General features: G+C 63.1%; 1 protein-coding gene across 1 annotated transcript; it reads right to left on the bottom strand.

Annotated features, from left to right (window-relative positions):
- Positions 1-247: 247 nt before the first annotated feature.
- LOC125450102 (ataxin-2-like protein) lies at positions 248-21,496 on the bottom strand (the record flags this gene model as incomplete). The annotated part of the gene is made up of 9 exons (XM_059644353.1): positions 21,243-21,496; positions 11,680-11,716; positions 11,216-11,272; positions 10,497-10,568; positions 9,623-9,773; positions 7,542-7,660; positions 6,134-6,225; positions 5,680-5,880; positions 248-438 (listed from the first exon to the last, which is right to left on the bottom strand). Coding segments are annotated over exons 1-9 (925 nt in total), but the record flags the coding sequence as incomplete, so codon positions are not given.
- Between the last annotated feature and the right edge of the window lie 4,684 nt (positions 21,497-26,180).

Below are 26,180 nucleotides of genomic sequence, written 5' to 3'. Positions count from 1 at the left end.
TTACTGAGTGACAGTGTGAGGGAGAGGGATTAACATCAGTAGGGATACAGTCATTAACACAGGGGCTCTGGGGGGGGAGAGGGGTTACTGAGTGACAGTGTGAGGGAGAGGGATTAACATCAGTAGGGATACAGTCAGTAACACAGGGCGCTGGCGGGAGAGGGGGGCGGGGGGGGGGGTGTGGACATTACTGGATGAGAGAGTGTGAGGGAGAGCATCTCCTCACTCCAGATGCCACTGACCCTACCTCCATTGATGACCCGCTGTTCTGCAGACGGGCTGGAACTGGAGTCTAGGTGGTGCAGCCCCCCACGGGGAGGGAGGGAACCAGAGGGTACTCGGCCCCCCCTTGGGACGTTTGACCTCAAACCTCCTCCACCTCCACCACGCATGGGCCCCTCCCGGCTACGCTGGGGAAGGGGGATGTGTTTACTGTCCCTGACAAAGAGATAGAGGTGAAATAGTGTGAATTAGCGATGGTGCTTCACTGGTTATACAGACAGAATGGACAAGAGGGGGAGAGACAGAGGGGGAGGGGGAGGGAGAGTGGGGCAGCGACAGAGAGGGAGGGGACGGGGGAGTGTGGGGCAGCGACAGAGAGGGAGGGGGAGGGGAGAGTGGGGGCAGCGACAGAGAGGGAGGGGGATGGGGAGGGAGAGTGGGGCAGCGACAGAGAGGGAGGGGACGGGGGAGGGAGAGTGGGGCAGCGACAGAGAGGGAGGGGACGGGGGAGGGAGAGTGGGGCAGCGACAGAGAGGGAGGGGGAGGGGGAGGGGAGAGTGGGGCAGCGACAGAGGGGGAGGGGGGAGGGGGAGTGGGGCAGCGACAGAGAGGGAGGGGAATGGGGAGGGAGAGTGGGGCAGCGACAGAGAGGGAGGGGACGGGGAGGGAGAGTGGGGCAGCGACAGAGAGGGAGGGGGATGGGGAGGGAGAGTGGGGCAGCGACAGAGAGGGAGGGGACGGGGGAGGGAGAGTGGGGCAGCGACAGAGAGGGAGGGGGATGGGGAGGGAGAGTGGGGCAGCGACAGAGAGGGAGGGGGATGGGGAGGGGGAGGGAGAGTGGGGCAGCGACAGAGAGGGAGGGGACGGGGGGAGTGGGGCAGCGACAGAGGGGGAGGGGGAGGGGGAGGGAGAGTGGGGCAGCGACAGAGAGGGAGGGGAATGGGGAGGGAGAGTGGGGCAGCGACAGAGAGGGAGGGGGGATGGGGAGGGAGAGTGGGGCAGCGACAGAGAGGGAGGGGACGGGGGAGGGAGAGTGGGGCAGCGACAGAGAGGGAGGGGGATGGGGAGGGAGAGTGGGGCAGCGACAGAGAGGGAGGGGACGGGGGAGGGAGAGTGGGGCAGCGACAGAGAGGGAGGGGATGGGGAGGGAGAGTGGGGCAGCGACAGAGAGGGAGGGGACGGGGGAGGGAGAGTGGGGGCAGCGACAGAGAGGGAGGGGACGGGGGAGGGAGAGTGGGGGCAGCGACAGAGAGGGAGGGGGAGGGGGAGGGAGAGTGGGGCAGCGACAGAGAGGGAGGGGACGGGGGAGGGAGAGTGGGGCAGCGACAGAGAGGGAGGGGACGGGGGAGGGAGAGTGGGGCAGCGACAGAGAGGGAGGGGGATGGGGGAGGGAGAGTGGGGCAGCGACAGAGAGGGAGGGGACGGGGGAGGGAGAGTGGGGGCAGCGACAGAGAGGGAGGGGATGGGGAGGGAGAGTGGGGCAGCGACAGAGAGGGAGGGGACGGGGGAGGGAGAGTGGGGCAGCGACAGAGAGGGAGGGGACGGGGGAGGGAGAGTGGGGCAGCGACAGAGAGGGAGGGGACGGGGGAGGGAGAGTGGGGCAGCGACAGAGAGGGAGGGGGAGGGAGAGTGGGGCAGCGACAGAGAGGGAGGGGACGGGGGAGGGAGAGTGGGGCAGCGACAGAGAGGGAGGGGACGGGGGAGGGAGAGTGGGGCAGCGACAGAGAGGGAGGGGGATGGGGAGTGGGGCAGCGACAGAGAGGGAGGGGGAGGGGGAGGGAGAGTGGGGCAGCGACAGAGAGGGAGGGGACGGGGGAGGGAGAGTGGGGCAGCGACAGAGAGGGAGGGGACGGGGGAGGGAGAGTGGGGCAGCGACAGAGAGGGAGGGGACGGGGGAGGGAGAGTGGGGCAGCGACAGAGAGGGAGGGGGGATGGGGAGGGAGAGTGGGGCAGCGACAGAGAGGGAGGGGACGGGGGAGGGAGAGTGGGGCAGCGACAGAGAGGGAGGGGACGGGGGAGGGAGAGTGGGGGCAGCGACAGAGAGGGAGGGGACGGGGGGAGGGAGAGTGGGGCAGTGACAGAGAGGGAGGGGACGGGGGAGGGAGAGTGGGGCAGCGACAGAGAGGGAGGGGGATGGGGAGGGAGAGTGGGGCAGCGACAGAGAGGGAGGGGACGGGGGAGGGAGAGTGGGGCAGCGACAGAGAGGGAGGGGAATGGGGAGGGGGAGTGGGGGCAGCGACAGAGAGGGAGGGGGATGGGGAGGGAGAGTGGGGCAGCGACAGAGAGGGAGGGGGAGGGGGAGTGGGGCAGCGACAGAGAGGGAGGGGGAGGGAGTGTGGGGCAGCGACAGAGAGGTGAGGGGGAGGGAGAGTGGGGCAGCGACAGAGAGGGAGGGGGAGGGAGAGTGGGGCAGCGACAGAGAGGGAGGGGGAGGGAGAGTGGGGGCAGCGACAGAGGGGGAGGGGGAGGGGAGAGGTGGGGCAGCGACAGAGAGGGAGGGGGAGGGGGAGGGAGAGTGGGGCAGTGACAGAGAGGGAGGGGGAGGGGGAGGGAGAGTGGGGCAGGTGACAGAGAGGGAGGGGAATGGGGAGGGAGAGTGGGGCAGCGACAGAGAGGGAGGGGGATGGGGAGGGAGAGTGGGGCAGCGACAGAGAGGGAGGGGACGGGGGAGGGAGAGTGGGGCAGCGACAGAGAGGGAGGGGGGAGGGGGAGGGAGAGTGGGGCAGCGACAGAGGGGGGAGGGGGGAGGGAGAGTTGGGGCAGCGCCAGAGAGGGAGGGGACGGGGGAGGGAGAGTGGGGCAGCGACAGAGAGGGAGGGGACGGGTGGAGGGAGTGTGGGGCAGCGACAGAGGACAGGAGAGGGAGGGGGAGGGGGAGTGGGGCAGCGACAGAGAGGGAGGGGGAGGGGGAGGGAGAGTGGGGCAGTGACAGAGAGGGAGGGGGATGGGGAGGGAGAGTGGGGCAGCGACAGAGAGGGAGGGGGATGGGGAGGGAGAGTGGGGCAGCGACAGAGAGGGAGGGGGAGGGGGAGGGAGAGTGGGGGCAGCGACAGAGAGGGAGGGGGAGGGGGGAGGGAGAGTGGGGCAGCGACAGAGAGGGAGGGGGAGGGGGAGGGGAGAGTGGGGCAGTGACAGAGAGGGAGGGGACAGGGGAGGGAGAGTGGGGCAGCGACAGAGAGGGAGGGGGAGGGGGAGGGAGAGTGGGGCCAGCGACAGAGAGGGAGGGGGAGGGGGGAGGGGAGAGTGGGGCAGCGACAGAGAGGGAGGGGGAGGGAGAGTGGGGCAGCGACAGAGAGGGAGGGGACGGGGGAGGGAGAGTGGGGCAGCGACAGAGAGGGAGGGGGAGGGGGGAGGGAGAGTGGCGGGCAGCGACAGAGAGGGAGGGGGAGGGAGAGTGGGGCAGCGACAGAGAGGGAGGGGGACGGGGGAGGGAGAGTGGGGCAGCGACAGAGAGGGAGGGGACGGGGGAGGGAGAGTGGGGCAGCGACAGAGAGGGAGGGGGAGGGAGAGTGGGGCAGCGACAGAGGGGGAGGGGGGAGGGGGAGGGAGAGTGGGGGCAGCGACAGAGAGGGAGGGGGAGGGGGAGGGAGAGTGGGGCAGCGACAGAGGGGAGGGGGAGGGGGAGGGAGAGTGGGGCAGCGACAGAGAGGGAGGGGGAGGGGGAGGGAGAGTGGGGCAGCGACAGAGAGGGAGGGGACGGGGGAGGGAGAGTGGGGCAGCGACAGAGAGGGAGGGGACGGGGGAGGGAGAGTGGGGCAGCGACAGAGAGGGAGTGGGAGGGAGAGTGAGGCAGCGACAGAGAGGGAGGGGGAGGGAGAGTGAGGCAGCGACAGAGAGGGAGGGGGAGGGAGAGTGAGGCAGCGACAGAGAGGGAGGGGGATGGGGAGGGAGAGTGGGGCAGCGACAGAGAGGGAGGGGAGGGGGAGGGAGAGTGGGGGCAGCGACAGAGAGGGAGGGGACGGGGGAGGGAGAGTGGGGCAGCGACAGAGAGGGAGGGGGAGGGAGAGTGGGGCAGCGACAGAGAGGGAGGGGACGGGGGAGGGAGAGTGGGGGCAGCGACAGAGAGGGAGGGGACGGGGGAGGGAGAGTGGGGCAGTGACAGAGAGGGAGGGGGAGGGAGAGTGGGGCAGCGACAGAGAGGGAGGGGACGGGGAGGGTGAGTGGGGCAGCAACAGAGAGGGAGGGGACGGGGGAGGGAGAGTGGGGCATCGACAGAGAGGGAGGGGATGGGGGGAGGGAGAGTGGGGCAGCGACAGAGAGGGAGGGGGAGGGGAGGGAGAGTGGGGCAGCGACAGAGAGGGAGGGGGATGGGGAGGGAGAGTGGGGCAGCGACAGAGAGGGAGGGGTATGGGGAGGGAGAGTGGGGCAGCGACAGAGAGGGAGGGGGATGGGGAGGGAGAGTGGGGCAGCGACAGAGAGGGAGGGGAATGGGGAGGGAGAGTGGGGCAGCGACAGAGAGGGAGGGAATGGGGAGGGAGAGTGGGGCAGCGACAGAGAGGGAGGGGACGGGGAGGGAGAGTGGGGCAGCGACAGAGAGGGAGGGGGATGGGGAGGGAGAGTGGGGGCAGCGACAGAGAGGGAGGGGGATGGGGAGGGAGAGTGGGGCAGCGACAGAGAGGGAGGGGACGGGGGAGGGAGAGTGGGGCAGCGACAGAGAGGGAGGGGGATGGGGAGGGAGAGTGGGGCAGCGACAGAGAGGGAGGGGACGGGGGAGGGAGAGTGGGGCAGCGACAGAGAGGGAGGGGACGGGGGAGGAGAGTGGGGCAGCGACAGAGAGGGAGGGGGATGGGGAGGGAGAGTGGGGCAGCAACAGAGAGGGAGGGGACGGGGGAGGGAGAGTGGGGCAGCGACAGAGAGGGAGGGGACGGGGGAGGGAGAGTGGGGCAGCGACAGAGAGGGAGGGGGACGGGGGAGGGAGAGTGGGGCAGCGACAGAGAGGGAGGGGGAGGGGGAGGGAGAGTGGGGCAGCGACAGAGGGGGAGGGGGAGGGGGAGTGGGGCAGCGACAGAGAGGGAGGGGACGGGGGAGGGAGAGTGGGGCAGCGACAGAGAGGGAGGGGGAGGGGGAGGGAGAGTGGGGCAGCGACAGAGAGGGAGGGGGATGGGGGGAGAGTGGGGCAGCGACAGAGGGGGAGGGGGATGGGGAGGGAGAGTGGGGCAGCGACAGAGAGGTGAGGGGGGAGGGGGAGGGAGAGTGGGGGCAGCGTCAGAGAGGGAGGGGGAGGGGGAGGGAGAGTGGGGCAGCGACAGAGAGGGAGGGGGAGGGGGAGTGGGGCAGCGACAGAGAGGGTGGGGGAGGGGGAGGGGGAGGGGGGCAGCGACAGAGAGGGAGGGGGAGGGGGAGTGGGGGCAGCGACAGACAGCCTGAAGGACATGTTTTGGCTCAGAGTGCCAGACTGGCATGCAGCAAGGCAGCGACCCAGCAATGGAGGGACGGGCAGGCCCCACAGGGAGGTACCTGGAGCCGAATCCGGGGCTATCCCGGTCGGAGGGAGGTCTCTGGACCGCGCTGAACTTCTCCTCGTCAGTCCTGCCTTCATCGTTCTCCATGGATATCCGCACGCGGTACTGGGGGCTGGCTTCAATCTCCTTCGCTAACTGGGCTGCACGAGCTTCTCGCTGACGGAACTCAACCGAATTATCCTTCTCCAGTGGGGTCCTGAGGGCAACAGGCACAGACTCACAGGGGAGGGAGCTTTACCCGTTTTTAAACCCCTGTGCTGTCCCTGGGAGTGTTTGATTCGGGGGGGTGCGGAGGGGGAAAGGTGTAGAGGCAGCTTTACTCTGTATTTGACCCCCTGTGCTGTCCCTGGGAGTGTTTGATGTGGGGCAAGGTGTAGAGAGAGAGCTTTACCCTGTACCTAACCCCGTGTGGGTGAAAAAACAGAGTAGAGGGAGCTGTACACACTCACGTGTAAGAAGAGAGGCTGCTGTCGTACGTCGTCTTGACCCCATACGTCTCCTCGTTGAAACGAAACATCTCATTCGCGTCCCAGCCATTTGACTGTGTGGAGAGAGGCAGAGACAGGATTTCAGGGAACCATCAGCCCGGCCCGGCCCACCCCACCCACCGATCGATCTCAACATCAGACACACCCTTCACTGGCAGGTGATGGCCTGGTGGGGTTAGCCCAGAGTCCCGCATATTGTCCTGGGGATCCGGGTTTGGATCCTGCCCCATGGCAGACGGTGGAACTGGAATTCAATAAAATAAATCGGGAATTAACAGTATAACAATGACGGTGAGTCCATTGTCGGAAAAAACCCACCTGGTTCCCCTCAGGGAAGGGAAACTGCCATCCTTACCTGGTCGGGTCTACACGTGACTCCAGGCCCACAGCAACGTGGTTGTCCTTAACTACCCTCTGGTCAGTTAAGGATTGGGCAGTAAATGCTGCCTGGCCAGGGACGTCCTGGGTAAACGGAAAAAGAATCTCCACAACAGGACAGTTCTGGGCCAGTCATTGCTTCCCCGCCTGCTCCCCCATGCATCAGACCGGGTCTGTCCTGGTCAGACCTCACTGTCCTGAATGCACACCTGCTCCCCACCCTGGGCTCAATTCAGAACTGATGTATCTCTCCATCTCCCCCTGGCCCCCATCTTCCCCTCTCTACCCTCTGCCATCTCTTTGCCCCTCTCCCTTCCCTTCTGTGCTCTCGTTCTCTCCACATTCCCCTCTCCTCTCCCCGTCATATCCTCTCCGAATCCCCCACTGCTGCCTCTCCCTTTTCTCCTCATCCCCTCCCTTTCTCCTCTCCACGTTGCCCTCCCTCTCACCTACTCTCCCCATCTCCCCCCTTCTCTACTCCATCCCCTCCCCTCGCCTTACAATCTGAAACATTGCCTCCTTTCCCCGCCCCCGGCCACCAACCCTTTCTCTGGCCCGTCTCCCTCTGCCTCTCTCACCACCCGCTCACTTGGCCTTCCTCCACCAACTGCCCTGCCTCCCATCTCCTCTCTCATCCCCTCACCTGTCCGTCTGTCTCTCTCACTCCCCAACCCCTCTCTTCCCGTGCTTGCTACAGCTATCCCCCCCCCTCCCTGTCAGTGACTGGGAAGGAACACTAGCTGTGCACCCGGAGGGGGGAGGTGGGAGTCACGCCGGGTCCCTGGGGCTCGGGGCGGGAGATGTCCATCCCAGGGTGGAGGGGCGACATGACAATCAGACCTGGTTTACACGATCACCGATATACGCGTGTGACCCGTGGCCCATTCCCGACATAGAGACACAAACCCCCACCCCCAGGAGAAGGCTGTTTCGTCGGCACCACCCCCCCCCCGACCCCGAAACAATCCACCCCAACACCCCGTGTCCGTACCACATCAGACTCCAGATCGAAATCGTCACTGTTGCTGTCACCGCCTTCCCAACGTTGCAGTACCTTCTCCCGGTGCTCCCCGTTCACCTTCGAGCTCACCACCGTGTCGGAGGTCTTATCTAGCCAGGAGGGAATAGGGGTAAGTGAGGGAGAGAGGCAGCAAGTGTGAGGGAGGGGGTAGGAGAGGACGGGTCAGTGCGAGAGGCAGAGGGGAAGGAGTGAGACAGAGAGAAGGAGGGAAGAGTGCGATAGCGCGCGAGTGGGAATGCCAGCCAGGAGAGCGGAGGGGCAAGGAGAGAGCGAACAAGTGAGGCGAGAGGGAGGGGAGGAAGTGCGATGGAGACAGAGTGGGGAAGGGAGGGGAAAGAGAGAGAGAGATTTCATTCTTTGGGATGTTCGATGCAGGAACAAATATCTAATGCCCCTGAAACCCTGACGAGGGGGCAGGGTAGAACTGAAGGCTGTGAAGAGGACAAGGAGCATGTTTGTCTGCAGTTGTTCAGCTGTAGTAGAACAGTATGTGATCCTCCATCCCAACATCATCATGAGCCCCACCAACACCAAAACCTTACAAAAAAAAAATGCATCGCTCTCTCGAATCTGCTCGGCCATCCGGCCCTGTGTGGGAGAAAGTTCCACATGGTCACTATCCTCTGGTTGAGGAAAATTCCCCGCTTCAGTCCTACCCTGAGGGACTGTCTTTCTCCCCCCACCCTGGTTCTAGACTCTACCCAGGCAGGGGAACCATTCTCCCTGCAGCTAGAGTTACAATTTCACATGTTTCACATCAAGAAACTCGACTGGATACAGGCCCAGTCAAAACAATCTCTCATGCATACTGCACAGAAGGAGACCCTTCGCTCCAACTCATCCATGCTGACCCCGATATCCTAAACTAGCCCAGTCCCATTTGCCAGCATTTGGTCCCCTGTCCCTCTAAACCCTTCCCATCCACATCCCCATCCAATGCCTTTTAAACGCTGTAACTGTACCAGCCCCCAGCACTTCCTCTGGCAGCTCCTTCCATACACGCACCAGCCTCTGCGTGAGGAAAGGTCCCTTGTAAATCTTTCCCCTCTCACCTTAAACCTGTGCCCCTCTAGTTCGGGAACCCCCGACCCTGGGGGGGGGGGGGGGCACGTAAAAACACACCTTGGCTGTTCACTCTATCCGTGCCCCTCATGATTTTATAAATCCAAGGTTACCCCTCAGCCCCCGACGCTCCAGGGAAAATTACCCCCAGCCTCTCCCCGTAGATGAAACCTTCCAGCCCTCCACATATATCCTCAACCCACTGACCCAATCAATAAGGATCCCTTTGTAACCTTAGAGAACTGTCTTCCCTAATCACTACATCATTAATTTTGACGTCATCTGCAAATTTACTAACTGTGCCTTCTATATTTTCGTCCAAGTCATTTGTACAAATGACAAACGGAGGTGGGACCCAGCTCCGATCCCTGTGGAACACAGCTGGGCAGAGGCCCCCAGTCCAAAAAGACTTATACGACAACCCACCACACTGCGGGTAAACCTCTCCCAGAAAACACGTGCAAGAACAAAACGGAGAACTGAAACCCCTCTGGACAGGGGCTCCCCACTGCTCTGTACAGCTGTAGGAAAGCCTCCCTCCCCGTCCCGCCTCTGCTCCCGCTAGCGACAAAGACCCTGACTTGGCGTTCGCTGTCGGAACCCACTCGCTGCCTCCCCGGGATCCCCTGTACCGGGTTTCCCAGATCCCTCTGCGGCCGCGGCGGTCTCTCTGTTTGACTTTCTCGCCAAACCGGGGAGGAGTTTGCTTTCTCCTAATTGCTCTTGCTGCTTCCTGGCCTGGCCGCATCGCTTTCGCGCAAACTCCCCTCCTCCGATGCCCACATCGCGAATCAATCCCAGGTCCTCAGGAGGTAGGGGTTAGTTTAGAACGGCGGGAGGTGGCGGTGGCGGGGAAGAGACAGGAAATTGGACGGTGACCCCACCCATGCTGCCTTGGCTCTAGAGCACAGTGCCAGGGCAGGGGGTGTGAAACATGGAGGGGCGGGGGGGGGGGGGGGTGGGGGGAACGTTGGGTGCCTCGGACTCACCCCTCGTTGCGTAGTTGAGGTCCACGTCCCTGAATTGCACCACCACTACGTCGGCAGGTTTGAAGATCATGGTGTCAATGATGTCCTCGCTCTTGGGGCCAGCCACGGTCTCCATCGTCTTCCGGTGAACTGTGTCCACGGCCAGCTCAAACTGGGGACACAGCAACGGGGAGGAGGTGGTTGGGGAGAAGCGGGAAAGGGACGTTGGGAAAAAGGACGACAAGGAAATTTAGTGGCCGCGGGCTCAGGGGAGAAACAAGAGAGGGGGGTGGAGTAGGAGGAGGGGGAGAGACACACACACACACACACACAGGGGAGCGAGAGCACAACAGAGACACACATACGCAGGTAGCACAAAAGTGAGAGTGCGCGAGAGAGAGCGAGACACACACACACACACACTGACAGACAGAGAGAGAGAGAGAGACAGCGAGACAGCGAGAGACACAGGTGACGCGAGAATGAGAGACAGACAGACACAATTGGGGGAGAGAGTGGGAGGGAGTGAGAGCGAGAACACGCACACAGGTGGCACGTGAGAGAGAGAGAGAGACACACACACGTGTAGAGAGAGAGAGACACGCACATACAGGTGGTGCAAGTGTGTGAGAGAGAGACAGAGACAGAGACAGACACACACACGGAGTGAGAATGAGGGAGGGACACACACACACACACGGGGAGTGAGAATGAGGGAGGGACACACAAAGAGGTGGAGCGAGAGTGAGAGAAAGAGACACACACACACGTCGGGGACACACAGAGAGGGGCACGTACAGACAACAAGAATATGAGGATGACTCAAGTGGGCGGGACAGTCAGATGCGACCCCTCCATCCTGCAGACAGACAAATGGTGAAGTGCAGAAACATACCTTGGAGCTTAAGGTTTTAAAGATTCCTTCATACACAGTCCCATTTCTCACACGCACATCGCACGTGGAGCCCTGCGAGAGACAGACAGGCAAAACTGACAAATACATAAAGAACACCAGGACTCGTACGGGGTGGGGGGGGTGGGGAGGAGGAGTGAAGACGGCAGTCAGTGGTCACTGCGTGGATCCCTCACCAAACAACACCCCAAGCATGAGCAGGATGAGGGTTTGCAGCTGGGATAGTTTGCCCTTGGAGTCGGGGAAGGTTGAGGGAGGGGTGTGGGTGGCAGGGAAAACACCTGAAGACCTTTTGATCGGCATCAGGAAGTGTGCCTCGATCGAGCTGACGCGGAGATAGGCGTTCCCTGAATTCCGAGAATCTGTGCACGCTGCCCAAGAACTGTGTGTCTTCTTGCGAGCTGGCCGAGCTGCGCCCGTACAGGGCAACAGGGGAGAATTCCCTCACCCTCCTGCCTTATGGATGGTAGGACAGGAGGGGAGTTACTCGCTGCAGGATTCCCAGCCTCTGACCTGCTCCCTGCGATAGGGTTAGGATTGATACAGAGCTGGGTCCGGTTCAGTTTCTGCACAATGTGAAGCCCTTGGGTAGTGATGGGAATTCAGTGATGGTAACACCATTGAATGTCTAAGGGCGTGGGGGTGAGAGTTAGATTCTCACTCACAGGGAGGTGCAGTGTTGAACACAGGAAGGCACTTACCACGACGGCAGTCAGAAAGTGGAGCATCCTGGTATTGTTATAGATTCCCTCAAACACCTGCAAACAGCAGAGAGCACATCATGATTTCCAGCAGCTGTTACACACCGGGAAAGAAGGGGTGTGAGAGCCATACAGAATGTGGGTGAGCACGTCACTGAGGGAGACGTTTGTGCAAAACCGGGGGGGGGGGGGGGGGGGGGGGGAGCATGCGCGCACAAGAGAGAGATGGAAAGACCGTCATGGAGGAAAAGCATGTGTACTTTTGACAGAGATGTGGGGGACCGTGTGTCTGCGTGCACATGAGCCGTACACGGAGCACGTGTGCGCGAGGGGGCCGGAGACTTGAGGTGGGATCAAGGGAGTGACCAACAGAGAGATGGAGCAGAATGGTGTGGGGGTGACCGAGGCACCGGAAGGAAGAGAGTGGGGAAGGGGGCTACAGGCAGGTGCATTTTAATACTCACAGGAGACTGTGGGGAACCTTTGACGCTATTCCGGCCCCTGTATTCGAACAAAAACAAAACACACACACACACACACGGTTAAATTCGGAGCGCTGACTGGTTCAGATTGAGGGGGGGCGGGGGGAATGGCTTTGTCAACAGGGCAAGGTCTGGACCCAATGTTCATAACTCAGGAGGTCCGGAAACTACCATGTGACAGACACAGACAGTCCACACACACACACACACACACACACACAGCTGGATTGCTCTCCCATCCCCATCCAACCTCGACCTCCCCCCCGTCCAACAATCCCCTCTCGTCCCAGGAGCCGGTTTGGTGACAACCGCATCTCTTATCCCTGCGCCCCGTCTCTGTCTGGTCTGTCCTTCCTCAGGTTAAGGAACCCAAAACCATGCCAGATGAGGGGACCAGGGGGGTGCGGTGAGCGGGAACAGGGAGATGACAGGGGGAATGCAATTAAACGAAGGCTAAGTTCACATTTCCTGTTCACCACTGAGCTGTCATTATTCTTTTTCACAGGGTGGGTCAAATGCAGCAGGGAGACAGATTGAGAAGTGTGAGGGGCGGTGCGAGACACCAGGGGGCAGAGACAGCGCACGAGAGACCAGAGGGCAGAGAGAGAGAGAGAGAACGAGAGAGCGATCAGAGGGCACAGAAACAGAAAGGGAGGGAGCGATCAGAGGGCACAGAAACAGAGAGAGGGAGCGAGCAATCAGAGGGCACATAGCGTGCCACAGCGATCAGAAGGCACAGAGAGAGGTGGGGGGGGGGGGAAGAGAGAGAGAGTAGAGAGAGAGAGAGAGAGAGAGAGCGACAGAGTAGAGAGCGACAGAGTAGAGAGCGACAGAGTACAGAGCGACAGAGTACAGAGCGACAGAGTACAGAGCGACAGAGTACAGAGCGACAGAGTACAGAGCGACAGAGTACAGAGCGACAGAGTACAGAGCGACAGAGTACAGAGCGACAGAGTACAGAGCGACAGAGTACAGAGCGACAGAGTACAGAGCGACAGAGTACAGAGCGACAGAGTACAGAGCGACAGAGTACAGAGCGACAGAGTACAGAGCGACAGAGTACAGAGCGACAGAGTACAGAGCGACAGAGTACAGAGAGACAGAGTACAGAGAGACAGAGTACAGAGACAGACAAAGTACAGGAATGTGCGAGAGGGAGCAACAGAATGGAGGTATGAGCATAAGAGAGACAGGCAGTTCAGACACGAGAACAGAGGAGCTTATGAGAGGGAGAGGGAGGGGAGGAAGAGAGACAGGGAGACAGTAACAGTTGTGGACTGTGCAAGAGCGAGTAAGAGGGACGCTGTGAGAATAGAGGAGCGTGTGAAAGTGAGACTGAGTGACAGAGCAGAGGAGAGAGATGCACACAGAGAGAGTGTAATTTGACTTATTATTGTCACATATACCGAGGCACGGGTAAAGGTGCTGTTTTGCATGCAGTCCAGGCGGATGTCATACGAAGCACATTACAGTACTACAGCAGAGTGAGGAATACAACATTATGGCTGCAGAGAAGGTGCACACAGGGTGAGATCAACATTGAATTTAAAATTAGAAAGGTCCATTCAGAGGTCTAATGACAGCAGGGAAAGGGGCTGTTCTAGCACCTGTGTTTAAGCTTCTATACCCTGCCCGATGGATGAGGTAACCACCAGGCTGGGAGGGGTCTTTGATTGCGTGAGCAGCTTTCCCAAGGCAGTAGGAAGTGTACACTGAGTCAATGGGCAGGAGGATGGCTTGTGTAATGACCTGGGCTGTGTTCACGACACTCTGTAGTTTCTCAGGATCCTGAGCACAGCAGTTGCCATACCAAGCCGTCATGCATCCGGAGTGAGAGAGAGAGAGAGAGAGAGAGACAGACGGAGTGGAGAGGGGATGGGAAAGAGCGGGGGGGAAGACAGAGGCGAGAGGAGGGCGCGGGGAGACATACAGACAGAAGGGGTGGGGGGGTGAGGAGAGAGACAGAGAGAAAGACAGGCATTGACATGGTGGGTGGGGGGGTGAGGGGAGGGGACAGAGAGAGAGAGAGAGAGAGAGAGAGAGAGAGACACACACACACACACACACACACACTCAGGCACACAGACAAAAGGGGTGAGAGAGGTAGACAGACAGAGCGGGGAGGGGAGGGAAGGGAAGGCAGAGAGTGAGAAACAGAAACTGTGACTGTGGGGAGGAGAGAGAACGAGAGACAGACCGAGCGGGAGAGAGGGAAAGAGAGACAGTGACAGACTGGGGGAGCAAGGGGGATTAAAAACAGAAGGGGTGAGCAGTTACTGCGACAGGCTCGATTGTAGGGACTGGACTGGGGGACTGGAGGATGTGACAGAGAGAGGGAGGGGGTTGTGGGGGCTAGCAGAGCCTGATCTCTCTGCCTGAGGCAGCTATCTCCTCACCTACAGTCCACGTTCCCCTCCGGTTCCCAAACAGTCTGGTCAGCGGGAACCCCATTTCTCAAACCCCTCCCCATTCCCAGAGGAGGGGAAACTGTTGCCAGGAATCTATTCCGCTCCCCGCCGTTGCGTCCTTTCTAAAGTGGGTCTCCCGGAACGGCACACTGCCCCCCAGCTGAGGGCGAACCAGGGTTTGAGAGACACTTAACATGCTGTACAACCGCTGCCCTCCGTGCCCCTATTTAGAGCGCCCAGGGCACTGTCTGCTTTATTGACTGTGCTCTCTGTGCTAGTGAACTGTTTATATATACCCCCAGATTCCTCTGCCCCACTCCATCACCCTTTAGAATTGCCCCCCTGTATTTTAGGCTGTTTCTCTCTGTTCTTGCTGACAAAGAGAATCTCTCCACCGTATTGCAGTTTTGGCTCATTTCCCCATCACCAACTCCTCCAGTCCCTGGGAGCAGTAGACCATTCAGCCCATCGAATCTGATCTGATCGTGCCCAAGCTCTAGTCTCCTGTCTTTTCTCCCTCCGTCACCATCCTGATTAAAAGTCTCCCTCAGCCTTGAATTTATAGAATGTCCCAGCCCTCGACAGCCCCCTCTGCAGTGAAGAATTCCACAGACTCACTCCCCCTCGGAGAGAAAAAAATTCCTCCTCATCTCCCTCTGTAGCAGGTGACCCTTTATTCGGAGATGAAGCCCCCTCTCCCACACAAGGTGGGGGGGGGGGAAGAACAACCTCTCCCCTTCTTCCCTGTCACGTGCCCCTGGGAATCTTGGCTGTTTCAATCGGTCGCCTCTCATTCTTCTAAACCCCAATGAGTACATTACCTGAACTATTCAACCTCTCCTCCATAAGACAGTCCCTCCATCCCAGGAATCAGCCCAGTGAGCCGTCTCTGCCCCGTCTTCGACGCCGGTCTATCTCTGCTTGGATACAGGGCCCCAAAACAGATTGCGGTATCCCAGCTGCGATCTGACTAGTGAACACAGCAGGCCAAGCAGCATCTCAGGAGCACAAAAGCTGACGTTTTGGGCCTAGACCCTTCATCAGAGAGGGGGATGGGGAGAGGGAACTGGAATAAATAGGGAGAGTGGGGGAGGCGGACCGAAGATGGAGAGTAAAGAAGATAGGTGGAGAGGAGAGTATAGGTGGGGAGGGGATAGGTCAGTCCGGGGAGGACGGTCAGGTCAAGGGGGCGGGATGAGGTTGGTAGGTGGGAAACGGAGGTGTGGCTTGAGGTGGGAGGAGGGGATAGGTGAGAGGAAGGACAGGTTAGGGAGGCAGGGACGAGCTGGGCTGGTTTTGGGATGCAGTGGGGGGGAGGGGGCGAACTGGGCTGGTTTAGGGATGCAGTGGGGGAAGGGGAGATTTTGAAGCTGGTGAAGTCCACATTGATACCATTGGGCTGCAGGGTTCCCAGGCGGAATATGAGTTGCTGTTCCTGCAACCTTCGGGTGACATCATTGTGGCACTGCAGGAGGCCCATGATGGACATGTCGTCTGAGGAATGGGAGTTGAAATGGTTTGCGACTGGGAGGTGCAGTTGTTTATTGCGAACCGAGCGGAGGTGTTCTGCAAAGCGGTCCCCAAGCCTCCGCTTGGTTTCACTAATGTAGAGGAAGCCACACCGGGTACAGTGGATGCAGTATACCACATTGGCAGATGTGCAGGTGAACCTCTGCTTAATGTGGAAAGTCATCTTGGGGCCTGGGATAGGGGTGAGGGAGGAGGTGTGGGGGCAAGTGTAGCATTTCCTGCGGTTGCAGGGGAAGGTGCCGGGTGTGGTGGGGTTGGAGGGCAGTGTGGAGCGAACAAGGGAGTCACGGAGAGAGTGGTCTCTCCGGAAAGCAGACAGGGGAGGGGATGGAAAAAATGTCTTGGGTGGTGGGGTCATCTCACCTATCCCCTCTTATCACCTCAAGCCACACCTCCATTTCCCACCTACCAACCTCATCCCACCTCCTTGACCTGTTCGTCCTCCCCGGACTAACCTATCTCCTCCCCACCTATCCTCTCCTCCATCCATCTCCAGTCCGCCTCCCCCTCTCTCCCTACTTATTACAGAACCCTCACCCCATCCCCCTCTCTGATGAAGGGTCTAGGCCCGAAACGTCAGCTTTTGTGCTCCTGAGATGCTGCTTGGCCTGCTGTGTCCATCCAGCTCCACACTTTATTATCTTGAATTCTCCAGCATCTGCAGTTCCCGTTATCCCTGTGGTCTGACCAGTGCGTTGTATCGTTTTATTAAAGAGTTCCCTGTTTTTAGGCCCCTTTTCTCTTGAAGTAAAGGCCAGCATTCCGTTTGCCTTCCCCATTCCCCACTGAATGTGGATGGTAGCTTCTTGTGATTCAAGAACCAGGACTCCCAGGATTCTACACAGTCTTCACGCTTTGTAATGTTTGTGAGGAGGGGAGGGGGGTGGAGGAGGGGAGGGGGGTGGGAGGAGGGGAGGGGGGTGGGAGGAGGGAGGGGGGTGGGGTGGGAGGGGGGTGTGAGGAGGGGGGTGTGAGGAGGGGAGGGGGGTGTGAGGAGGGGAGGGGGGTGTGAGGAGGGGAGGGGAGGGGGGTGTGAGGGGGGGTGTGAGGAGGGGAGGGGGGTGTGAGGAGGGGAGGGGGGTGTGAGGAGGGGAGGGAGGGAGGGGAGGGGAGGGGAGGGGAGGGAGGGAGGGGAGGGGAGGGGGAGGGGGGTGTGAGGAGGGGGGGGTGTGAGGGGGGGGGTGTGAGGGGGGGGGTGTGAGGGGGGGGGTGTGAGGGGGGGGGTGTGAGGGGGGGGTGTGAGGGGGGGGGGTGTGAGGGGGGGGGTGTGAGGGGGGGGGTGTGAGGGGGGGGGGTGTGAGGGGGGGGGGTGTGAGGGGGGGGGGTGTGAGGGGGGGGGTGTGAGGGGGGGGGGTGTGAGGGGGGGGGTGTGAGGGGGGGGGGTGTGAGGGGGGGGGGTGTGAGGGGGGGGGTGTGAGGGGGGGGGGTGTGAGGGGGGGGGGTGTGAGGGGGGGGGTGTGAGGGGGGGGGGGGGGGTGTGAGGGGGGGGGGGTGTGTGAGGGGGGGGGTGTGTGAGGGGGGGGGTGTGAGGGGGGGGGGTGTGAGGGGGGGGGGTGTGAGGGGGGGGGGTGTGAGGGGGGGGGGTGTGAGGGGGGGGGTGTGAGGGGGGGGGGTGTGAGGGGGGGGGTGTGAGGGGGGGGGTGTGAGGGGGGGGGGTGTGAGGGGGGGGGTGTGAGGGGGGGGGGGTGTGAGGGGGGGAGGTGTGAGGGGGGAGGTGTGAGGGGGGGAGGTGTGAGGGGGGGAGGTGTGAGGGGGGGAGGTGTGAGGGGGGGAGGTGTGAGGGGGGGGGAGGGGAGGGGGGGAGGTGTGAGGGGGGGGGAGGGGAGGGGGGAGGGGAGGGGGGGGGTGTGAGGGGGGGAGGGGGGGGTGTGAGGGGGGGGTGGGGAGGGGGGGGTGGGGAGGGGGGGGTGGGGAGGGGGGGGTGGGGAGGGGGGGGTGGGGAGGGGAGGGGTGGGGAGGGGAGGGGAGTGGGGGGGGGGGAGGGGGGGGTGGGGAGGGGGGGTGGGGAGGGGAGGGAGGGGAGGGGAGGGGAGGGGAGGGGAGGGGAGGGGAGGGGAGGGGAGGGGAGGGGAGGGGAGGGAGGGGAGGGGGGTGTGAGGAGGGGAGGGGGGGAGGGGGGTGTGAGGAGGGGAGGGGGGGGAGGGGGGTGTGAGGAGGGGGAGGGGGGTGTGAGGAGGGGGAGGGGGGTGTGTGGAGGGGGAGGGGGGTGTGTGGAGGGGGAGGGGGGTGTGAGGAGGGGAGGGGGGGTGTGAGGAGGGGAGGGGGGGTGTGAGGAGGGGAGGGGGGGTGTGAGGAGGGGAGGGGGGTGTGAGGAGGGGTGGGGGGAGGTGGTGGAGGGGGAGGGGGGTGTGAGGAGGGGAGGGGGGTGTGAGGAGGGGAGGGGGGTGTGAGGAGGGAGGGGGGGTGTGAGGAGGGGAGGGGGGGGCGTGAGGAGGGGGGGGGTGTGGTGAGGGGGGGGGTGTGGTGAGGGGGGGGTGTGTGAGGAGGGGGGGGGTGTGTGAGGAGGGGGGGGTGTGTGCGGAGGGGGGGTGTGTGAGGAGGGGGGGGTGTGTGAGGAGGGGGGGGTGTGTGAGGAGGGGGGGGAGTGTGAGGAGGGGGGGGTGTGTGAGGAGGGGGGGTGTGTGAGGAGGGGGGGTGTGTGAGGAGGGGGGGGGGGGTGTGTGAGAGGAGGGGGGGTGTGTGAGAGGAGGGGGGGTGTGTGAGAGGAGGGGGGGTGTGTGAGAGGAGGGGGGTGTGTGAGAGGAGGGGGGGGGGTGTGTGAGAGGGGGGGGGGGTGTGTGAGAGGGGGGGGTGTGTGAGAGGAGGGGGGGTGTGAGAGGAGGGGGGTGTGAGAGGAGGGGGTGTGAGAGGAGGGGGGTGTGAGAGGAGGGGGGTGTGAGGGGGGTGTGTGAGAGGAGGGGGGTGTGTGAGAGGAGGGGGGGTGTGTGAGAGGAGGGGGGGGTGTGTGTGAGGAGGGGAGGGGGGAGGGGGGGTGGGGAGGGGGGGTGTGTGTGAGGAGGGGAGGGGGGAGGGGAGGAGGGGCGGGGGGAGGGGGGGTGGGGAGGGGGGGGGTGTGTGGGGAGGGGGGGGTGTGTGGGGAGGGGGGGGGGGGTGTGGGGGGAGGGGGGGGGTGTGGGGGGAGGGGGGGTGTGTGGGCGAGGGGGGTGTGTGGGAGGGCGGGTTGAGGGGGGGGCGGTGTGAGGGGGGGGCGGTGTGAGGGTGGGGGCGGTGTGAGGGGGGGGCGGTGTGAGGGGGGGGGGGGGCGTGAGGGGAGGGGGGGGGCGTGAGGGGAGGGGGGGGGCGTGAGGGGAGGGGGGGGGCGTGAGGGGAGGGGGGGGGCGTGAGGGGAGGGGGGGGGCGTGAGGGGAGGGGGGGGCGTGAGGGGAGGGGGGGGCGTGAGGGGAGGGGGGGCGTGTGGGGAGGGGGGGGGCGTGTGGGGAGGGGGGGGGCGTGTTGGGGAGGGGGGGGCGTGTGGGGAGGGGGGGGGCGTGTGGGGGGGGGGCGTGTGGGGGGGGCGTGTGGGGGGGGGGCGTGTGGGGGGGGGCGTGAGGGGGGGGCGTGGGGGGGCGTGGGGGGGGCGTGGGGGGGGCGTGGGGGGGGCGTGGGGGGGGGCGTGAGGGGGGCGTGAGGGGGGCGTGAGGGGGGCGTGAGGGGGGGGTGTGGGGGGGGTGTGGGGGGGGTGTGGGGGGGGTGTGGGGGGGGTGTGGGGGGGGTGGCGTGAGGGGGGTGTGTGGGGGGGGGGTGGGGGGGTGTGGGGGGGGTGTGGGGGGGGGGTGGGGGGGGGTGGGGGGGGGGTGGGGGGGGGTGGGGGGGGGTGGGGGGGGGGTGGGGGGGGTGGGGGGGGGAGGGGGAGGGGGTGGGGAGGGGGTGGGGGGTGGGGAGGGGGGGTGTGAGGGGAGGGGGGGGTGTGAGGGGAGGGGGGGGTGTGAGGGGAGGGGGGGGTGTGAGGGGAGGGGGGGTGTGAGGAGGGGGGGTGTGTGGGGAGGGGGGGTGTGTGGGGAGGGGGGGGCGGTGTGAGGGGAGGGGGGGGCGGTGTGAGGGGAGGGGGGGTGTGTGGGGAGGGGGGGTGTGTGGGGAGGGGGGGGTGTGTGGGGAGGGGGGGTGTGTGGGAGGGGGGGGTGTGTGGGGAGGGGGGGTGTGTGGGGAGGGGGGGTGTGTGGGGAGGGGGGGGTGTGTGGGGGGGGGGTGTGTGGGGAGGGGGGGTGTGTGGGGATGGGGGGGGTGTGGGGAGGGGGGGGGTTGTGAGGAGGGGGGGGTGTGGGGAGGGGGGGGTGTGTGGGGAGGGGGGGGGTGTGGGGAGGGGGGGGGTTGTGAGGAGGGGGGGTTGTGAGGAGGGGGGGGGTGTGAGGGGGGGGGTGTGAGGGGGGGGTGTGAGGGGGGGGTGTGTGAGGGGGGGGGTGTGAGGAGGGGGGGGTGTGTGGAGGGGGGGTGTGTGGAGGGGGGGGTGTGTGGAGGGGGGGGTGTGTGGAGGGGGGGGTGTGTGGAGGGGGGGTGTGTGTGGAGGGGGGGTGTGTGGAGGGGGGGGTGTGTGGAGGGGGGGTGGGGTGGGGAGGGGAGGGGGGGAGGGGGTGGGGTGGGGGGAGGGGGGGGGGAGGGGGGGAGGGGGGAGGTGGGGTCTGTGAGGAGGGGGGGTGTGTGGGGAGGGGGGGGTGTGTGGGAGGGGGAGTGTGTGGGGAGGGGGCGAAGTGTGTGGGGAGGGGGGAAGTGTGTGGGGAGGGGGGGGTGTGTGGGGAGGGGGGGGTGTGTGGGGAGGGGGGGGTGTGTGGGGAGGGAGGGGAGGGGAGGGGGTGTGAGGAGGGGGGGGGTGTGTGAGGAGGGGGGGGTGTGTGAGGAGGGGGGGTGTGTGGGGAGGGGGGGGGTGTGTGGGGAGGGGGGGGTGTGTGTGGGGAGGGGGGGTGTGTGTGGGGAGGGGGGGGCGGTGTGAGGGGGGGAGGGGGGGGTGTGTGAGGAGGGTGGTGTGTGAGGGGGGGGCGGTGTGTGGAGGGGGGGGTGTGAGGAGGGGTGTTGTGAGGGGGGTGGGGTGGGGAGGGGGGGGGTGTGAGGGGGTGTGGGGGAGATGACGAGCAATAAAAAGGGGTGTGGCGGCAGTGGTCACATGACACCCACAAACCCTGCCTCTCTCCCGCCCCCCCCACCAAAGCTGCCGCCCCCGCGCATGCTCAGTAGCTGCTCGCACAAACCCCGCCCACCTCCACCTGGAGGCCCAACAACAGGGTTGTGTGTGGGGGGGGGGGGGGGGGGGTCAAACATCACGTCTGAACACTCCCGCTCCCCCCGGCCACGCCCCCTTGTCACGTGACACCCCACCGAAGCCCCGCCCCCTCCCCTTAAAAAAGGACATGCGCAGTCGAAAACCGGAAGTGAGACCTCTGAACCGTCTCTCTTCCCTTTCGTTCTTCATCCCCAGTCCCCTCTTTAAATAAAAACGGCTCTTGCGGAGAGTCCGTTGACGGGGGGAAACCCCAATCCTAGCCTTCCCAAGCTCAATAATTTAATAAAATAAGGGGTTAAGATCCCTACATCTTGAAACCGGGGGGCAAGGGTCCGATAGTGTGCCCCGCCGAGCCAAATAAAATAACATTATGATCACTATTGCCTCCCCTTCCCCCTCCCCCAACGCAAACAAACCTCATGGATGCGGTTTCTTCCTCAAAATAAAAAGGCTGCGGTCGCCGAAATCCCTCGCCGGCGCAGGGGCTTATTGATGATTAAAATCTCACGGACCCGACCAGGCCTTTCGACTGTGTTTTTTTTTTAAAATTCTCCTCTTCTGGCGTTTTAACGTTTCAATTCCTTCTTTTGATAATTTTTATTTTTCTCTCTCTCTCCCGCTGTCGGACCGAGAGCTCTCCCGCCGCCCCGGCCCGGATGGATGCGCCTCCTCGCCGCCACCTCATTGGCGGCTCCTCGCTGGGCGCCCCGCCCCCTCCCGCACCCGGTTGGTCGGCCCGCCCGCCCGTCAGGCCCTCCCCTTTCTCTACTGGTCGCCGCCGCCGTCCGTCCGGCTACGTCGCCACCCCGGGCCCGCCCACCGCGGCGGATGGTCGACTCCTATTGGCAGGTGGGCCTGGGCGGGGTGGTGGGTGAGAAGAGGTGGGCGGGTGGAGGCCGTTGGTCGCGCGGACGCCGGACGTCCCGCCTCCTCGCCTCGCTCCCATTGGGGGGCGCGCGGGTCCGTCAGCGCGCCGCGTCCGCCCATTGGCTGCCGCCGGCCACAGGTTCGCCTGGTGCTTGGGTATTAAGGGGTGGTGGGGGGAGAGGGGAGAAAAGACTCTGCTGCTGCCGCCGCCGGCTTCCCGCGATCTTATTGGGCGCCGCGCACGTCTATCGCCGCGCCGTCGGCCCATTGGCTCTGATTCCCACACCCGCCCCTCACTGCGTCTGGTGTAGCTACCGCCCTCCTTTATTGCGCATTGGTCAGGGCGAACACCGCCTTTTCCGTCCCATTGGACCGCACCCCCTGACTGTCAACGATAACGCCCATCTGTTGGCTCCTTCCACGCTAACCCACAAATATGTTACGCCCTCCTTTGTTGCCCATTGGTCACGAGAGCCGAGGCCGCGACGACGCGCCAATTCTACACTGCTATTGGACTTCAGAAACGTCTATCCGTAAACCCGCGACAACCCATTGGGTAATGTGGATGTCGGTCACGCCACGATCCCGCCTTCCTTTGTCGCTCATTGGTGAGAACCACGCTCCGGATATATGCCCCGCCTTTTCCGTCCGGCGATTGCTCCGAGCAACGTCCTTCACCCGTCAGCGGCCTTGTATTGGTCTACGTGACCGTCAGTCGGCGGCAATGCCCAGCCCCCTCACGCAGCAGTCTCGCCCCATTGGTGGATGGCATCACGCCGCCGGATGTCCCGGCTCCTCCCCGCTCCCATTGGCTCGACGTCAAGGGGGCGCAGCCCTCATCACAATTGGTCGGTCCCTCTGTCGGTCAACGGCCGCCGCCCTTCCTACTGGCGGGCGCCGCCGCCCGTCAGGAAGCGTCCCGGTCTCCCATTGGCCGACGCCGACGGTCGACCACGGATGGGGGCGGGGCCTGCGGGAGAAGGGCGGGGATTGGCTGGAGCGGAGGAAAGGAGGGGGCGGTGACATCCGGCGACCAGGGACAGAGACAGAGAGAGAGAAAGATAGAGAGACACACACCTAGACACAGAGACCCCCCCCCCACCCCATCCCCCTCAGAGAGAGAGGGACAGAGGACATCCCCCTCCCCCCACACCCCACCAGCCAGACAGAGGGAGAGAGAATGGGAAGGACCTGTACTCCCCTGAGGAGGTGAGAGGGCAGATACTGGGGGGAGGGCGGATACGGGTATTGGGGGGGTATGGGGGGAGGGTGGATACGGGTATTGGGGGGGTATGGGGGAGGGTGGATACGGGTATTGGGGGGGTACGGGGGTGGTGGGATATGGGGGGAGGGTGGATACGGGTATTCGGGGGGGTACGGGGGGGTGGGATATGGGGGGAGGGTGGATATGGGTATTGCGGGGTATGGGGGTGGATACTGGGGGGAGGGCGGATATGGGTGTTGGGGGGTACGGGGTGGATACTTGGGAGGGCGGAAATGGGTGTTGGGGGTACGGGGGTGGATACTGGGGGAAGGGCGGTTACGGGTATTGGGGGTACAGTGGGTGGATACAGGGGGGAGGGTGGATACGGGTATTGGGGGTATGGCGGGTGGATACAGGGGGGAGGGTGGATACGGGTATTGGGGGTACGGCGGGGTGGATGCGGATATTGGGGGGTACGGTGGGTGGATATGGGGGGACGGCAGATATGGGTACGGGGGGTGGATACAGGGAGGAGGGTGGATATGGGTATGGGGGGTACGGGGGTGGATACAGGGAGGAGGGCGGATACGGGTATTGGGGTGTACGGGGCGTGGATACCGGGAGGAGGACGGATATGGGTATGGGGGTACGGGGGGTGGATATGGGGAGGAGGGCGGATATGGGTATTGGGGGTACGGGGGGGTGGATACGGGAGGAGGGCGGATACGGGTGTTGGGGGTATGGCTGGGTGGATACGGGGGGTGAGGGCGGATATGGGTATTGGGGTGTACGGTGGTTGGATACTGGGGGAGGGCGGATACAGGTATTGGGGTGTACGGTGGGTGGATACTGGGGGGAGGGCGGATATGGGTATTGGGGGTACGATGGTTGGATACGGGGGTGAGGGTAGATATGGGTATTTGGGGGTGGATATGGGGAGGTGGATACATGTATTGGGGGTGTGGAGGGTGGATACTGGGGGGGCGAATACGGGTATTGGGGGTACGCTGGGTGGATACGGGGGTTGGATATGGGTATTGGGGGTACGCTGGGTGGACATGGGGAGGTTGGATATGGGTATTGGAGGTGCGGGGTGTGGATACGGGGGGGAGGATATGGGTATTGGGGGTGTGGGGGGGTGGATACGGGTATTGGGGGTGCGGGGAGGTGGTACGGGGGGCGAATACGGGTTTTGGGGGGTATAGTGGGTGGATACGGGGGGGTGAGGGTGGATATGGGTATTAGGTGGTGCGGTGGGTGGATACTGGAGGGGAGGGCGGATACGGGTATTGGGGGGTACGATGGGTGGATACGGGTATTGCGGGGTGTGGTGGGTGGATACGGGGGTGGTCACGGGTATTGTGGGGTACGGTGGGTGGATACGGGGGGGGTGAGGGCGGATACGGGTATTGGGGGTACGGTGGGTGGATACGGGGGTGAGGGCGGATACAGGTATTGGGGGTACGGTGGGTGGATACGGGGGTGAGGGCGGATATGGGTGTTGGGGGTACGGTGGGTGGATACAGGGGTGAGGGCGGATACAGGTATTGGGGGGGTACGGTGCGTGGATACGGCGGGAGGGCGGATATGGGTATTGGGGGTACTGTCGGTGGATATGTGTGGGAGGGTGGATATGGGTATTTGGGAGTTATGGTCGTTGGATATGTGGAGAGGGCAGATACGGGTATTGGGGGGTACAGTCAGTGGATATGGGGGGAGGGCGGGAACGGGTATTGGGGGTACGGTCAGTGGATATGGGGGGTGGGCAGATATGGGTATTGGGCAGGTTGTTTGGTGGATATGGGGAGGAGGGCGGACATGGGTATTGGGGAGGCGGTTGGTGGATATGGCAGTGCGGGTGTATACGGGTACTGGGGGTATGATCAGTGGATATGGGGAGGAGGGCGGATACGGGTATTGTGGGGTACGGTCGGTGGATATGGGGAGGAGGGCGGTTAGGGGTATTGGGGGGGTACGGTCGGTGGATATGGGGAGGAGGGCGGATACGGGTATTGGGGGGTACGGTCAGTGGATATGGAGGTGAGAGCGGTTACTGGTATTGGGGCGTACGGTCGGTGGATATGGGGGGGAGGGCGGATACGGGTATTGGGGGGTATGGTCAGCGGATATGGGGTGGAGGGCCGACAGGTGGGTGGATGGTGGACACAGAGCGGATACGTGAGGGTAGATTTTGGGGTGGGGTGGGGGGGCATGTGAGTCTGGGGTGCGCGTAATGGGGGTGAGTAACAGGCAGATTTTGGGAGTGGAGTATGGTTGGGGTGGATACGGGAAGAATGGATTCGAGGATAGAGCGGATACTGGTGGAGGGATATGGATTGGATATGGTGGGAGTGGATATGGGGGTGTGTTTTGGGAGGGCAAAATGGTTGTGGTGGTTACGTAGGGAGTGCATGTGGGGGAACATATATGGTGGATGGATACCGGGAGGAGGGGGTATGCTGGGTGTAGACATGGGGAGCGTATATGGGCGTCAATATTGGGAGGGGGATACGGGGGAACGCAGATATGTTGGATACGATGGGAGCATACATTGGAGGCATGTATGGGGAAGGGGGTACTGTGGAAGGTGGATATGTGCATGGGGATACAGTGAGGGTGGATATGGTGAGACGTGGATATTGGGAGTAGGGGGAATATGGTAAGGGTCAATATGGGCCAGGGAAATGGTGGAGTGGATATGGGGTTGGGTTCTCACAATGGGGAGGAGAGATACGGTGGGGGTGGATATGGGCTGTGGCAAAATGGTGGTGGTGGATACACGGATGGGGCAATATGGTGGAAGTAGATACAAGGAGATGGTTTACCTTGTGTGTAGATATAGGGAGTGGGATTCCAGGAAGGGGTCGAAGGTGGGATTGGATACGGGGAGGGGGCGATACAGTGAGGAGGATAAGATGCATGTGGGTAGGATGTAGGGATATGGTGGGGTTGCCTGTGGAGATGAATTTGCAGGGATCAAGATTCGGGTGGATATGGGATGTCCTGGTTGATTGGCGGGGGAGGACGCAGGGATGATTATGCCAGGGGTAGGTTTTGGGGTGGATGTAGGGGGGAGGAAGATGTGCGGTGAATATGGGAGGGGTGTGTGGAGGTGGATGAATGTTTGTGAGGAAATATAATGGGGTAGATATGCATGAGGTAGATATTGGGGGTAGATATAGGAGGGAATAAATGTGGCATATTTATGGTGGTGGATACAGAGATGAACGGTAGAGATGGCCAAAGGATGTAAGTCAAGAAATGGGGAGGCATGGATATGAGG

Source organism: Stegostoma tigrinum, unplaced genomic scaffold (assembly GCF_030684315.1).
Source record: "Stegostoma tigrinum isolate sSteTig4 unplaced genomic scaffold, sSteTig4.hap1 scaffold_741, whole genome shotgun sequence".
Lineage (NCBI taxonomy): Eukaryota > Metazoa > Chordata > Chondrichthyes > Orectolobiformes > Stegostomatidae > Stegostoma > Stegostoma tigrinum.
Note: the sequence above shows the minus strand (reverse complement) of the source record. Positions and strands in the feature narration are given on the sequence as shown.